Genomic DNA, 15240 nt, shown 5'->3' on the forward strand with positions numbered 1-15240 from the left:
AGGTTAGTTCTCATTCCTCTAAAACAAACATAAACTGAGGTTAACTCAGTCTTCCCGCTTAATCCATCCTACTATGTCAATTCTCTGTGTCCATGTATACATTTTGATCCTGGGCCAGATATGAATCCATAACTTTATTTATACCATTCTCCCCACATCTTTTTTTTTAACTTCAATCCTCGACAAACGCTTCTCTCCTGTGATGGCTCCTTTTAGTTACTCCCTATCAGGTACGCGGTCCTCCCAAATTCCTACCTAAACTCCAGAGTACTCCTTCATTTCCCTGCGCACCTGCTGTTCTCCTAGGTTTGAGTCCCTCTTAGATGAGCCTATAAATTCTCTTTGTTTCTCTTTGCATTCCCTGAAGTGACCATTAAGGGATATCTGGCACCTTACAAGCAGCAATCCAAATGCCACATACCCTTCAACCTTCCTGTCCAGCACAGCTACTAGAGGTCATTACTTTGCCAATTGGGGTGACCTTATAGAGGTTTATAAAATCATGAGGGGCATGGATAAGGTAAATACACAAGGTCTTTTCCCTGGATTGGGGGTGTCCAGAACTAGATGGCAAAGGTTTAGGGTAAGAGAGGAATGATTTAAAAGGGACCCAAGGGACAACTTTTTCACGCAAAGGGTTGACATGTATGGAATGAGCTGTCAGAGGAAGTAATGGAGATGGGTACAATTACAACATTTAAAAGGCATCTGGATGGGTACATGAATAGGAAGGTTTAGAGGGATATGGACCAAATGCTGGCAAATGGGACTAGATTAATTTAGGACATCTGGTCAGCATGGATGATTTGGACTGAAGGGTCTGCTTCCATGCTGTACATCTCTACGAATCTATGACATCAGACTTATACCACTCTCTCAGCATTGTTCTTGGGAACTCTGAGTAGATCAGCTTTCCCCTCATCTTTCTACATTTCTCCCCAGGACAATTGTTCTCCTGTAAGCAAGGTCCTTGCCATCTATGAGTCCATTATTTGATGACTCAATCAATAATGTCACTTGGATAGAAATCCTTTCCACTTCCCATTATAAAACACGGGTGTAATCTTATTTGGAGCATTGTGTCCAATTTTAGGCTGTGCCCTTTAAGACGGAATAAGAGAGGATACAGAAGAGGTTTATGAGAAAAATTCAGGAATGCACTTCAGTTATGACATATACATGATCCTGAGGGGGTGACAGATTGAATATGGAACATGGAAAGGATATTTCTTCTTGTGGGAGAAATTTAGAACTAAGTGTAACAGTTGAATGATAAGCAGGCATCCATTTAAGACAGAAATAAGGGAAAATTTGTTTCTCACTGATAGTGAAAAGTATCTTTGGAAATCTCTTCCCCTGATGGCAGCAGAAGCAGAATCTTTATATAAGTCTTTAAATAAGTGGGGGAAGATAGATTGTTGGTAATCAAAGGGGTGAAAGATCATTGGCGTGGGGAGGAATATGGTATTATTCCTCAAATTAACCACAATCTTACTGAATGGCAGAGAAAGTTCAAGGCCGAATGGCCTATCCCTGTTCCTGATTTGTATGTTCTAATTTGTATATGTAGGTAGATTGGACAATCTGGGGTTATTCTTCTTAGAAAAGTTGGGATGATATTTGATTGAGATATTCAAAACCAAGAGGAATAGAGACAGCATAGATAGAGAGAACCTGTTCCCATGAATGAGTAACCAGATGCTATCAGTATAAGATGAATGGCCTAAGAGAATGAATAAGAGCAGTATTTTATGCAGGTAGGACCTTGAATGCACGGCCTGGTGACTTGGCAGAGGTAGATTCAATAATGGCTTTCTAAAAGTAATTGGTTAACATCCAAAAAGAAAAGTCAGAGCCAAGAGGAAAGGGCGGGAGAGTGGGACTAGTTCAGTTTGCAGAGAGCTAACACAGGCAAAGCAAGCTCCAATCAGGACATCTGCTCAGTGACCTACAGGCTTGAAAATGAGAGTAATGTCTCATTTCTTAGGGGGAAAACTAATCAGCATACTCAGTTAATCATTAACTCCATAATCAGAACATTTTGATATTTGTGAAGAATTAATACCTGAAAGTACAGCTCAACAAGTTCGTACTTTTCCATCAGGTAATAGAGCTTTCCAGCCAGCAGCCATGCCTTTGCTTCCTTGTAATGCATTCCGAGATCAATAAAATTCCTCAGGTTCTGTTTGGTATAATCTAATGACAATCTGTAGGAACTAATATTTGAATTTCAGTTACTTTTAACACTTCAAAACTTCTTGTGTGATGGCTCTATAAAACATAAGGTAGATCTAGACTTGTTTTTTATAAACTAAAGTGTGTAAAAGGATCTTTAATGTTATTAAAATTCAGTAAAATATTTTGCCCTGCAAATGAAGAGGATATTTAAATATGAAAAGAATGGTAGACCGGAGTAGTGCTGGAAAAGCACAGCAATTCAAGCAGCATCCGAGGAGCAGGAAAATCGACGTTACGGGCAAAAGCCCTTCATCAGGAATAGTAGCAACGGAGACGATATTGTTTTGAAGAGATATACATCAATGTAACAGTATGATTATCTAAGGATTATCTGGGTTTTATTAACTTAGTTACTTTGATACATTGTTCTTTTTTTTATTGGCGTAGTTAGCCCCACTTAATTTTACTTACCTCTGTGTGTTAAAAGACAGGTGAAGGTGGCTTAGAATTTTCAAAATTTTCATCTCTTGCTCCTTGTCCTTTAACTTTTGGGAAAGTGTCAGCCAGTGCTCATAATATATTCTACATTGCTGTTTATCGTATAAAATGTTCTCATAAAAACTGCAGAGTTGTTCAAGAGCCTGAATTTGGTCTATAAAAAAAGCAAATAAATGATGAGACAAAAAAAGAATAAACTCAGAATAAGTATAGGCTTCCAGTGAATTTTATCCTCAAAGTGTGAATTGTGGCATTGCAATCCCATTTCCGGATCAATAGACTTTGCCCATATTATTTTCTTCATGAAGTGGCATGTATGGTCTAGAGTTGGAGCCACCTTGCCAAGCAGGTTAAAGGGTCCACCTCTATTCACTGAGGCATCGGTACATTTCTGTATATGAGTGTTACGCATCTTAATAATTACCCTTCTAACCTACCACCTATCAACCCAGCTCCCTCATATCCTCATGTCTATTTCACACACTTCATGCTCAAAATCCCTATACCTCACAATAATACCCCTCACATTCCCAAACCCTCTTCCCATGCCTACTCAAAATCCTCTACTCTACTCAAAATCCTCTGCCCCTATCATTTCCCATGCTCCTTCCATCCCCCACATGCCCTCCATATTTATCATGCCTAATCAGTTAGTATCCACTATTGCCAGAATTGATAAGTTCTATAATAACACTGGGAAGTCTTTGGGATGCTCATGAAACTGTTAAAGTAAACAAATAGTCCTTCAAAAACAGTATTAATCATCTTTACATAGCCATTCAAGCTCCATTTTAGAAATTAGTCTTCTTAAGCACTCAAAAACTGTCAAAATAAACAGCTATTCAAAAACCACTTCAAAAACATAATCCCATTAGTTGTTCACAGAATGTGAATCAAAACAGCTCAATCCTCTTAAAAGCTATGTCACTATTTTTTACTGAACTGAATCCATCAGTGGGACTTGGAATTCAGTCAAATAGTTGTAATGGACTTCCATGACTTAGCTGCATCAACAAATTTGCCACAGTTGAGCACATTAAAACCTTTGAAGTAATAGAACAAAAGACCATCTATTCCATTGTTTTAAAAATTGATCAGATCATTCATATGGATTTTTTAAAATTAACTTGTGCACAACTTTACAGAAACCTAATGGTTATCTAATGTCTGAACTTTAACTTTTTCTGTAATCTCCCTCAGAATTTTGCACTGATCAGATTGCCATAGTGTTTCCTCTCATTTCAGCCCAAATAATTTAATTCTAATATCTTTCTATATAATAAAATTCAATGTACAGTAGTTAATATAATCTTCATCACCTCCAAATTTACCTTCGATGAGGTTCATCTCATTTTTAACAATTTTTAAAAATTGATTTCACTAGATAATACTTGTTCCTGTGCATCCTCTTGGGATTTCTTATCTGGCTATTAATTAAAAAATATATTATCTTAATCTGCCCTCTACTTCAATCATAATTGCTTTACAACTCTACTTGGACCTGGTATTCTCAAAGCACTGTTGCTTTCTTCTTTATCAATATTATTCCTACATAAGAATAGTCATTACACTTGAAAACAGTAAAGTCTGTAAAGTGATTTTGATGGTCCTGAATTGAATGCTGTAAATTCTTTCTTTCACTCATCCTGTGGTTTTTGAACTATTTTAATAGAAGTATCTCAAAGTCACACTACAATCCTTTGTGCCAATTTCTCTACCTAACTTATATTAATTAGCTTACTCATCAATTTTCAACCATCTGCCATAGTCCAATGTGATGTCATAGAGTCATAGAGATGTATAGCATGGAAACAGGCCTTTCGGTCCAACCCGTCCATGCCGACCAGATATCCCAACCCAATCTAGTCCCACCCGCCAGCACCCGGCCCATATCCCTCCAAACCCTTCCTATTCATATACCATCCAAATGTCTCTTAAATGTTGCAATTGTACCAGCCTCCACCACATCTTCTGGCAGCTCATTCCATACATGTACCACCCTCTGCGTGAAAGTGTCATCAATTTGTTTAACCACCTGCTAATTTAAATATCATCTAAACTAGTTACAAGCCTCACTGGTAATTCTGGGGCACCTATTTTTCGTGTATGTAATACATGTGGCTTCATCTGTGTGACGCGATACTTACAATAAATACTATTGTTTTTCATGGCAATAAGAAGTGCTAGCTCATAATTCAGTCTACCGTTCTCCCTCAAGCCTCTGTCCACGTAGTATTGTCCTAAACAAAGAAGTACTTGCACACAATCTGATTCCAAGCTGCAGTCTTGCATTTCCAAATATATATTCAGAGAATTACTGAGGTAGCGTTCCGGCAGTGTTAAATGTTTACAACACAGAATCAGAGACCCAAAGTTAGCATTAGCGATAGCTTGGTTATGTTTTATACCAGTCTCTTCTGCAGCCATTATTGCACACAGACAGTTTTCCAAAGCTTCCTTCAGTGTACCTTTCCTCCTTAAAGATATTGCCAACATGTTATGAACAACTCCCAGCTCGATAGGACCATATGTCTGAAGTGATGATTCCAAAAGGGAATTCAATATTCCAAATGCCACAACAGGCTGATTATTTAAAATATACAACCAAGCAAGAAAGAGAGAGATTCTGAAAGCTCCCCGATCGTTGATGTATTTTGCTATTTCTGCAGATTTTGTCGTGAAATCAATTGCCCTTTCATATAGCTTATATTGCTGGTATAGATTGGCCAAGGCGAAATACATGTCTCTCTGAATGATTATATCGCTCACATTGGTTGAGAGATCTGAAGCCTCTTGAAGGTAAAATGCAGCTTGTGTAGCTATTTGACAATTACAATACCCTGGATAGTTTGATTTTGAGACTATTTCCATGACCAGATCAGCCTTCTGCAGAGAATCAAACAACGTGTTGCTTGAGCCAGGTTGAGCAAGTCTTAATGCTGCTAGTGCAAGTTCTGGTAAGCATTTTTTCTTATATATTGAGCTTAAAATCAAATACACATCTACTGGGACTTTATTGCTTTTCGAACCAAAATTATTTGAAAGAAACTGCAAATGTTCAGCAAATGGCAACATTTCTTCAGACTTTCCAATTTCCAAAAAAAGTTTTGATATCAGAAAACAGACACGTGCCTCCAGGAGATGATCATCAGCAATCATCGCTTTTTTAAGTATCATGTTAAGTATCTCTAATTCATTCTCCGAGCTAAAAATATGGCAAGGGATGCACAAGAGAAGAGTTGCAGCCTTTTCAACAAGGTTATGAGATTTCTCTTTCATTTTTAGCTTCAAGTACACAGAAGCCAAGTTTACATACAAAGCAGTCAATAGATATAAGTCAGAAAATGACCCTTGCACCAGAGTCATTGCTTCTTCAAAGTAAACTCTGGCCTGTGAGAACCTGAGCCTTTTCGCACAAAGTCTTCCTAAAAGGAAACAGATTCTGGAATAAGCCCAATGTTTGTTGTATCTTTTGGCTATCTCTCTTGCCATTTCCAAATATTGTAATACTTTTTTTTCTTCAGTTACCCCAAATAAAGAAGACCCTACAAAGGAAAAGGACAAATCATAGAATTGTTTGAAGTGCACCACATATTCTTCATGGTTTAGGAATAGTAGTAAAGGGTCAAAGGTTGCAGGATCATCCAAGCCTTCAAGATTATGGTCTATACAGAACTTCGGTTCATCAAGTTGATCTGGCTCTGGAACAAATTTTTGAAATTCCTTAGGTTTAGAAGAATTTATCTCAGGAATGTTCCTTCCACAAACAAGTCCAGTTAGACCAGAAGGGAGATGGTTTGCAGATGTTGAATGAAGGAGGTCTCCTGTGGAGATACATACAGAACAGCAACATATAAAGGCCTCAGAAATGTTCATAAATTAGTCAAAACATCTGAGCTAAGAAATTATTGCCAGTGATATACTGAACATGTGCTGAACCCATTAATCATGGAAATTAAATAATTTCACATCAGTTAAAATATACAACTGAGGAATTTCAGACAAAATATTGTTCAACAAATATTCATAGCATCCATAACAGTACTCTTTGGGTTTAACTTAAGTCAATAAAATATCAGTTGTCGTTAGGTTGTACTGATTCTTTGACTAATTAGTATAAATATAAGCGAACACCAACAGATTTTGTTTTACCAGGTACTCTGCAGTGAACCCATAAAAACATAAATTCCTTTACTATAATATTCAAATTCCAGAAAATAGTACAAATTTTTAAAAAGAAATGTATCAATCAGCAATGTTGCCCCCAATAATACAAATAATCATGGCAGGAGCAAGTCGCTGTAGATGCTAGAATCTGTACTGAAAACAACAAATGCTGGTGATCACAGTCAGTCAGGCAGCATACATGGAGAGAGAACAAGCTCATGTTTTTAGTCTAGATGACTCTTCATCAGAGCTGAAGCTCTCTCCATGGATGCTGTTTGACCAGCCGTGATCTCCACCAAATGATGTTTCAATACAAATAACCAACAACTTATGACATGAATATTTCAATGCAGGTTTTTTTTTAAATAAAATTATTACTTTGAAAGGAGTTATATTAATTTTACTCACCCTTTTCACTTTCTGACATTATTTCTTGCAATTTGCATTTATCTACGTTAAACATATATTCTTAGAAATAGAGAACATTGGTTCATTTTTATAACCATTCTACACTTGCATTGTGTTTGTATATTTTAGGAACAAAGTAGATGGAATGTCCTGGTCACTTTAGAGTATAACCCACAACAAAGCAAAATTCAAAATTAAAGCCCACAGAAAAGATGCAATAAATGGATTTGCTCAGACTATAATCATTTAGTTGGTAATTAAACATGCTTGGATTATAAATTGATATAATAAACTGTGAACATCTTTTGAATTTATATTTCATATATCATTTGCTATTTTAATTTTCTTCTACTGAAAGACTTCAAATAACCCACATATCTGTAACATTATTGTTAATTCATCACAGTATAAAATGTCATCACTTTCTTGAAATTAAAAATATTCTTGTAACAACCACCATGAAGAAACTCTAGGGCAAGCAGCAACACATGACAAGATGCTAATTACTTCCAAATATATTCACTAATCACACGTTGTTCTTTTCCGGACATAAAATAAGTAATAGCCTTCAAAGCTAGCCTGTAATGTGAGAACAAACATCATAATAATATACAACAATTAATTCTTAAATTATTATTAAATCTAGCTCACAACCTGTTTAAAACCATTGAAATGTGTTTCTGTTGGAGCAATTTTACAGTCACTTTAGTTATCTGAGCAATGCTTTAAGACCTACAGTATGAAGGTCAGGGACCTGGAGCTGAATTCAAAGACTCTGCCAGAAGTTTCAAAACAGGAAATCTGGCACCTCTCAGAGCTAAGAGATTGCAAGGTGTTGAAAGAACTAATTTTACTGTAGAACAAAATATAACTCAAGCCCCAATTAGGCTGCATGTTGGATGTATGACATGGCAAGTTCCAAACCCGTTGATGAAAGAAGATACAGATCTTGCGCTGAATCATAACAATGGGACAATATGCATACCAAGGGAAATTCCAACGGAAATGACAAGCTGTTTTTACAACTGGTTAGCTTATTACCACATTCTTAATGGGAAATCACACTATTATAAAGGAATGTACCTTCTCCTAAAACTGTGAGCATTTGAGCTAAAAATCAAGGAGGTTAATCTTCAGCAAATGCACAGTAGTATGGACCTTTGTCCAGCTGTGTTTATTGAGAAAAAGAAACAAAAAAACTCATGATTATTCAGTACACTTAGCTGGCAGAGAAGACCTGACACTGTAGTGTTAGGGAACCAGCTTTGAAGTGTGAACACATATATTTAGCTAGTCCAACGTGACATACTTTGAATGCAAGCCTCTTTTAACAGTCCTCCATACAAGTTTCAGGCCATTTCGCGAAGGCACTCATTAGAGATCCTGCAGCTGACTGTATGGAGTTATATCTTTAGACTATCAGACTGGGTGAGCTAATTTGCCTTCCCAGTCATGTTGCCTCCAAACACTCATAGTCTTCTATTTAAACATGTTTAAAAGCCAACAAGGTTTTATAGGACAGCCAGCACCTATGGGACCATATCCAGGTGAAAGTCAGCACTTTCAGCACAGAAGAAATGGTGGAAGGGATAAGAATTGGAAGATCAACCATTAACGTCAGCAAAAACATAGGAGAAAGGGAGGATTGCAGTGTTGGAGATCAGAGTCAAAAGTGTGCTGCTGGATTTAATAATAATTTAAGAATTAGTTGTTGTATATTATTATGATGTCTGTTCTCACATTACAGGCTAGCTTTGAAGGTTATTATTTATTTTATGTCTAGAATTCCTGATGAAGGACGTATGACCAAAACATCCATTCTCCTGCTCCTCGGATGCTGCCTGACCTGCTGTGCTATTCCAGCACCACACTCTCATCAGCAAAAACTTACCTAAACGATAAACTGTGCTGATGTCAGTTTGGCAGAGCTTGTTCAGGAGATTGATGCAATGCTGTTCATCAGGTTTTTTAAAGGTAACCAGAGATGATTTTTCTTCATCGCTTATAAACAAGAGATGGGCAGCCCTGCAAAATTAAAGTTTAGAATTTTACTGTAACTGGATGTCCAATGCTTCAATTTCAATCAAGCAAAAAGCATCAAATTAACCAACAACTGAAGCAAGATTTTTTTAAAAAGTGGTATTTGCACTGATGAAATTTATCTTGAGATGGAAAGTCATGAGATGGATCTACAGTGTATGTGCTCTTAGCTCTGCAGTAGGAGGGCTCAAGATGAAAATTTACCCCATCTTATTGGGTCATTCAAAAATCTCCTAAACTGCAATACATGTCATTATTTTGGAATGCAAAGGAATGTTTTAGGCGCTTGCCAGGTACCAGGTACTAAAGTAAAAACTGGTGAATCTAATGCCTGATTCCTAGTCTGCTGTCATTTTGACCAGTGCATTCCATTGGGTGGTCCAGCAACTAACTAGCAGGTGGCAGTTTCTTTAATGTGTGTATTAGTAGTTTATTGGGAGGAGCAAGAGCCACAGATTCCCTGTTCAGCAAAGCCTGTTAAGCAAGAATAAAAGACTTGTGAGACCTGATAAATCAGTGTTTCTCCAGGGTCCACATAAATTAATGCTAGCTACTGTGATTTGCTCCCCTCCAATGATAATGGTTCCCTCTCTACCTCTCTGTAGTAAGTATTTTGCGATAGTCTGTAAACATGCCCTACAGCATGACATCCACTTGGACTGACTGAAACCTAAAATTTGAAAATAGTCTGGCCACTCCCATTGAAAGGAGCAACCAAACAACCCGCCCTCTCTTCAGGCACCTGATTATTAAATTTCATCCTAATCTGTTGTTATAGAGAGATTGCAAGTTGTCATGCAAGGCTGCTATCAGACACAAAAAATGGCTTTCCTGTGTATATTCTTCTTCGAAAAATCATTCAACAAAATACTTGTTGTTCTGTCCATAATTCCCCAAAACCTTCCATAGTCTAGACAGCATTTATTTTAATATGAATTCCCTAAAATCAACTTGATCTTCTAAAGTAAGGCTAAATCAAGTAAAACCTTAGATTATCCAACCTCATATCTTAGATGTTTCACCTTATTTGGCTGCATTTCTCAAAATGTTCTAGGACTTTAACAGCAGAAGAGCATCAATGCTGCTCACTACATTCCATTAACTTTCTCTGCATTTGTTTACATAGACTTATTTCACTCAGCTGATTATAAAATGTATCATTGATTTCTTTAGTTTGGAAGCTGCTCCAAATTTTGGAAGGGACTGAATAATTAAAATTGTCACAGTTTTGAGAATGTGCATATTAGCCTTTAAGTTGAGAAGTTACTTCAAGGAAATCTCTTCCGTACAAGGCAGTTCTGTTTTGATTGGCAATGCCTGACAGCACAGAGATGTAGGTGAGTTCAGCGAAATTATGATCACTGAACAGCAGCAGAAATATCAGTGATTACTGCTTGTACCACCAGAGGGAGCACAAAACTGAGATGAGGTGCTTCCTCAAAGTGAGGAATCGAAACTGCCAATGAATAATATCACTCAGCTAGAATGTGGAGAGTCCAGAACTTGTGTGAAACTTTGAATAGAAAACATAAAGGGAAACATAAAATTGAAAACTGAGAAATATATATGAATATTTCACCTATGTGCCTTGTAAAGTGTATTGGGAAATTTCAATCATGTGCAGAATCAGCACTATCAACGTTATTCCAGTATTAAAACTATGAATCTTAGTTGAATAATGAACATTTTTTTTATACTGTTCAAATCAGAAGCTCTTTACTCACAATGCTGTGAATTGGTCAGGTTGCATGTGTCTTATTTGGACAAACCCAGTTTCTCCAGAAGATAAAGACTTTCCCAAAACCCACTGCAGGTTAGAAAGTAGGAAGCCGATGATCTGAATTCTTTCTCCTTTAATGAAATGCAATTCATCTGCCTCGCCCTCTTGGTAATCCATAGTTGCAACACAGGTACCAGTACCTAATGGCAGATGTTACTTGTAAGTGAAAAGTTGCAGGAAATATTGTGGAACCTCTTTTGTTCATCTTAATTTAAATGACAAATAATTAATGTTTCGGGTCTAGTGACCCTTCCTCGGACTTTGCTAACATTTTCTAGCAACATCAGTTTTTGTTTCTGGACTACTGCATCTGCAGTTCTTTCAGTTTGTATTTAATTTAAATGACATCTGGCTTAAAGAGTATAATTTCCATGAACACGCTCAATCTCTGTTTAGATATACATAATGGAAATCATGCAAATCTTCAGGTGCTTGTCACAATACAGCAAGACATAGACAACATTTTGGGCTGATAAGTGACATGTAACCTTTACACCACAGTATCAGGTAATGACCATGTCCAACAAGAGATAAGCTAAACATTGCCCCTTGACATTCAATGGCATTATTGAATACTGTGCTATCAACTTCCTGAGGATTGCTATTGACCGGAGACAGAAGTGGACTAGCCACATAAATTATTTGGCTGCAAGAGCTGGTCAGAGACTAGTAATACTGTAGTGAGTAACTCACCTCTTGCTTCCCTAATGCCAGTCCACCAACTGCAAGGCACAAGTTAGAAGTGTGATGCAAAACTATCCTCTTGCCTGGAAGGATGCAACTCCAGCCAGACACAAGAAGTTCACAGGATCCAAGACAATGCATCCCACTTAATGGCATCACATCTACTATTTTCAACTGTCCCTTCAGCACTGATACACTGGTTGTAATTCTCTCCCCCATCTACAAGATGATCTACAATGACTTAACAAGCCTCCTTTGACAGCACTTTCTAATCCTGTGACCTCCACCACAAAAGCAACAGATACAAGAAAATAAATCCCTCCTCATCCTAAAACCTAAATCCACACACCATTGTAACCTGGAACTACATTGCATTCCTTTACTGTTGCTGAGTCAAAATCCTGGATCTCCCTTGTTAACAGCACTGCAGACACCTCTTCACTTCAAGAACTGCAGTGGTTCAAGACAACTCACTGCTACCTTCTCCAGGGCAATAAGGGATGAATAATAAATGCTGGCCTAACCATCAATGCCAACGTCTCATGAACAAATAAATTTAATCAAATGCTGACTGCCATTTGTAAGTGTACAAGTTCCACTCTCTTCTTAGACAAATACTTATTGCACCATTTCCTCAAGAAGTTAATTCTTCAGAGTCAATTTTGTTTTAAATAAAGTATTATTGTTCACCAACTTCCTTTTACCTAAATACACAGCATAGGCATTCATTAGATTCTCTCACCCATATAAAACTCATTACCCCATCAAATTTATTTGAAATTAACACTCTCACCCTGTGAAACCATAACAATGGGAAAGGAGGATAATTTGAGACAAATGAGCATTGTTCAGAGTTAATTCTTTCGCTGACTGTATACTATACTTAAACAACAAGTGTCGAGTGTAACAAAATAGTAAAAGAGAGTGTTCCACTCCCAATACCTAAATTTAGTGAGCGTAAAATTGAAACTCACCTGAATCTCCTATCTATTGATTAAATGATAGAAATGAGAATCTATTGTAGGAGAAATGCAAAATTATTTTACTTACCGACTGACTGAGCAAAGTGGTTCTGTTTAGCTTCCTTATATCCATTGAATTTTCCTGCTGTGACCTTCAGGAACCATCTGTGAATGAATGCCACTGTATTGTAACTAATCAGCGACTAATAAGCAACAAAATATTAGTCAAAAAATAAATATTCAAAACAGATGTTTGAAATGTTTCAGATTCTTCAAAATATGCCTTCGAGTGCTGTAATTTCTTTTCAATTCGCTTTAATCTAGGTATGGATGTCACTTCATTGACTAAGATATATATTTTCAAACTGGACCAAACAGCTTGAATCAAAATTGTAATCTGTGTTTTAAGGGAGACTATATATTCTTCTGAGATTAAAGAAGATATACACAACAATCCTAATATAGTTCCATTTTAATACTGCAGTTGCATTTTGGAACTGAAACAAAAGTGATACAGTGGATTTTCCCTGTGAGTTTCTCACTTCACTGAAGTTAAAATGGAGAAATGGAAACACAATTGAATTTTGTCATCTTATTTTCCAAAAGCAGGAATCCTAATGCTATATCATTATGTTCTGGCAGAAAAGCAACTTTCCAGCTTCTCTATATGGCAGAAACAGGCAGAAGACTCAAACGCAGTTAAGTGAGTTTTAAGGGAGGTTCTATAATTTTCCGCCAAGAAAAATACAAATGGGAGAGATTATTTTCCGTACTGGTAAAAAGGGTAGAGAAGAGCCTGTGGTGCAGATACCGGAAGAAGGCCCGTTTCATTGGTCGAAAGTGAAGTTGCTTCCCATTTTAAGGTGTTTCCAATATCTTTAAGCATGATGAGGTCATCCTTGCAGATGTGCACGTCTTCCTCTTCATTCTTCAGAATATTCGATAAGATTCTGGTGAAGAAGGGTCCTTGACATAGAAACACAACAATTTCAGATAACCTTTAACAAAATTAAGACACAATTAACAGCACAACAGTGGCGTAAACTTTCCTTTTACATTTGTTAATGAAATCTAATTGCAGCAATGAACACAATTTTGCCAATTTAATTTATTGGGTTGCAAATATTATTGCGGCACTTGAATTCATCACAATTCAACATTTCCTTAGGTGGAATAAACTCAAAACCGATTAAACAGCTAAATGGTAGGAAGAACTGTGAAAGACAATATAAAAATTGTGTACAGTTCTAAAGGGGATACAGGAACAGGGGATCTGGGTGTATAGGTGTTCAGTGAATTGAAAGTGGCAGGTAGATGGAGAGACCAGGGACCAAAGTGTATAGTATCCTTTATAAATCGTAACATAGAGTACAAGTGCAAGGAGGTAATGTTGGACTTGTATAAGGCACTTGTTAGACCTCAGTTCAAGTACTGTGTACAAACTAGATGATAAGATACAAAAGCAGAATTATGCCATTTGGCCCACTGAATCTATTCCACTAATCAATCATGGCTGATATGTTTCTCAATACCAATCTTCTGCCTTCTCCTTGCAACTTTAATATCTCTTACAAATCAAGAACCTACCTCTGTCTGTAAAACCCTCAGTGACTTGGCCTCCACAGCCTTCTGTGGAAATGAATTCCACAGATTAACCTCTCGTTGAAGAAATTCCTCCTCATCTCAGTTCAAAATGATCATCCTTTCATTTGGAGGCTGTGCCTTTGGGTCCTGGGGGAGTCCAGAACTAGAGGGCATAGGTTTAGGATGGGAGGGGAAAGATACGAAAGGGACCTAAGGGGCAACATTTTATGCAGAAGGTTGTGTGTGTATAGAATGCGCTGCCAGAGGAATTAGTGGAGGCTGATACAATTGCAGCATTTGAAAGGCATCTGGATGGGTATATGAATAGGAAAGAATTAGAAGGATATGGGCTAAGTGCTGGAAAATGGGACGAGATTAGGTTAGGATATCTGGTCGGCGTGGACAAATTGGACTGAAGGGTCTACTTCCATGCTGTACATTGCAATGACTCTGTGGTCTCTCCTACCAGTGGAAACATTTTCTCCATGTCCACTCTATCCAAGCCTCTCGGATAAGTTTAAGTCAGATCCCTCCCGCATCCTTCTAAACTCTATTGAGTTCAGACCCAGAGTCCTCAACTGTGATAAGCCCTTCATTCCTAGTATCATTCTTATAAACCTCCTCTGGACCCTCTTGGACAGCAGCATATCCTTCCTTAGATATGGGGCCCAAACTGGTCACAATATTCCAAATGGGGTCTGACCAGAACCTTATACAACCTCAGCAGCACTTCTTTGCTATTGTATTCTAGCCCTCCCGAAATGAATCTGATATTGCATCTGCCTCCTTAACTGCCAAATGAACCTTCATGTTAAACTTTAGAGAATCCTGAACTAGGACTTATAAGGCACTTTGTGGTTTAGATTTCCTAAGCTTTTCCTCATTTAGAAAATAGTTTACATTCCCATTCTTCCAACCAAAGTGCATAACATTACACCT

The 15240-nt window shown here is 37.4% G+C and overlaps 1 protein-coding gene across 2 annotated transcripts in view; it reads right to left on the minus strand.

Annotated features, from left to right (window-relative positions):
- Positions 1-15240, minus strand: part of sh3tc2 (SH3 domain and tetratricopeptide repeats 2) — an 84893-nt gene that overhangs the window by 10550 nt on the left and 59103 nt on the right. For both annotated transcript variants that reach the window (XM_043703810.2, XM_043703808.2), the window contains exons 8-14: positions 13491-13683; positions 12806-12882; positions 11016-11211; positions 9143-9276; positions 4824-6500; positions 2650-2830; positions 2066-2216 (exon numbers count right to left, since the gene is read on the minus strand). In XM_043703810.2, the coding sequence (XP_043559745.2) occupies positions 2066-2216; positions 2650-2830; positions 4824-6500; positions 9143-9276; positions 11016-11211; positions 12806-12882; positions 13491-13683 (2609 nt within the window). The remainder of the gene's footprint in view (positions 1-2065; positions 2217-2649; positions 2831-4823; positions 6501-9142; positions 9277-11015; positions 11212-12805; positions 12883-13490; positions 13684-15240) is intronic.

The sequence above is a fragment of the Chiloscyllium plagiosum genome, unplaced genomic scaffold (genome assembly GCF_037043375.1).
Source record: "Chiloscyllium plagiosum isolate Xiang-an unplaced genomic scaffold, Cpla_swu_hap1 HiC_scaffold_16, whole genome shotgun sequence".
NCBI classification, from domain to species: Eukaryota; Metazoa; Chordata; class Chondrichthyes; order Orectolobiformes; family Hemiscylliidae; genus Chiloscyllium; species Chiloscyllium plagiosum.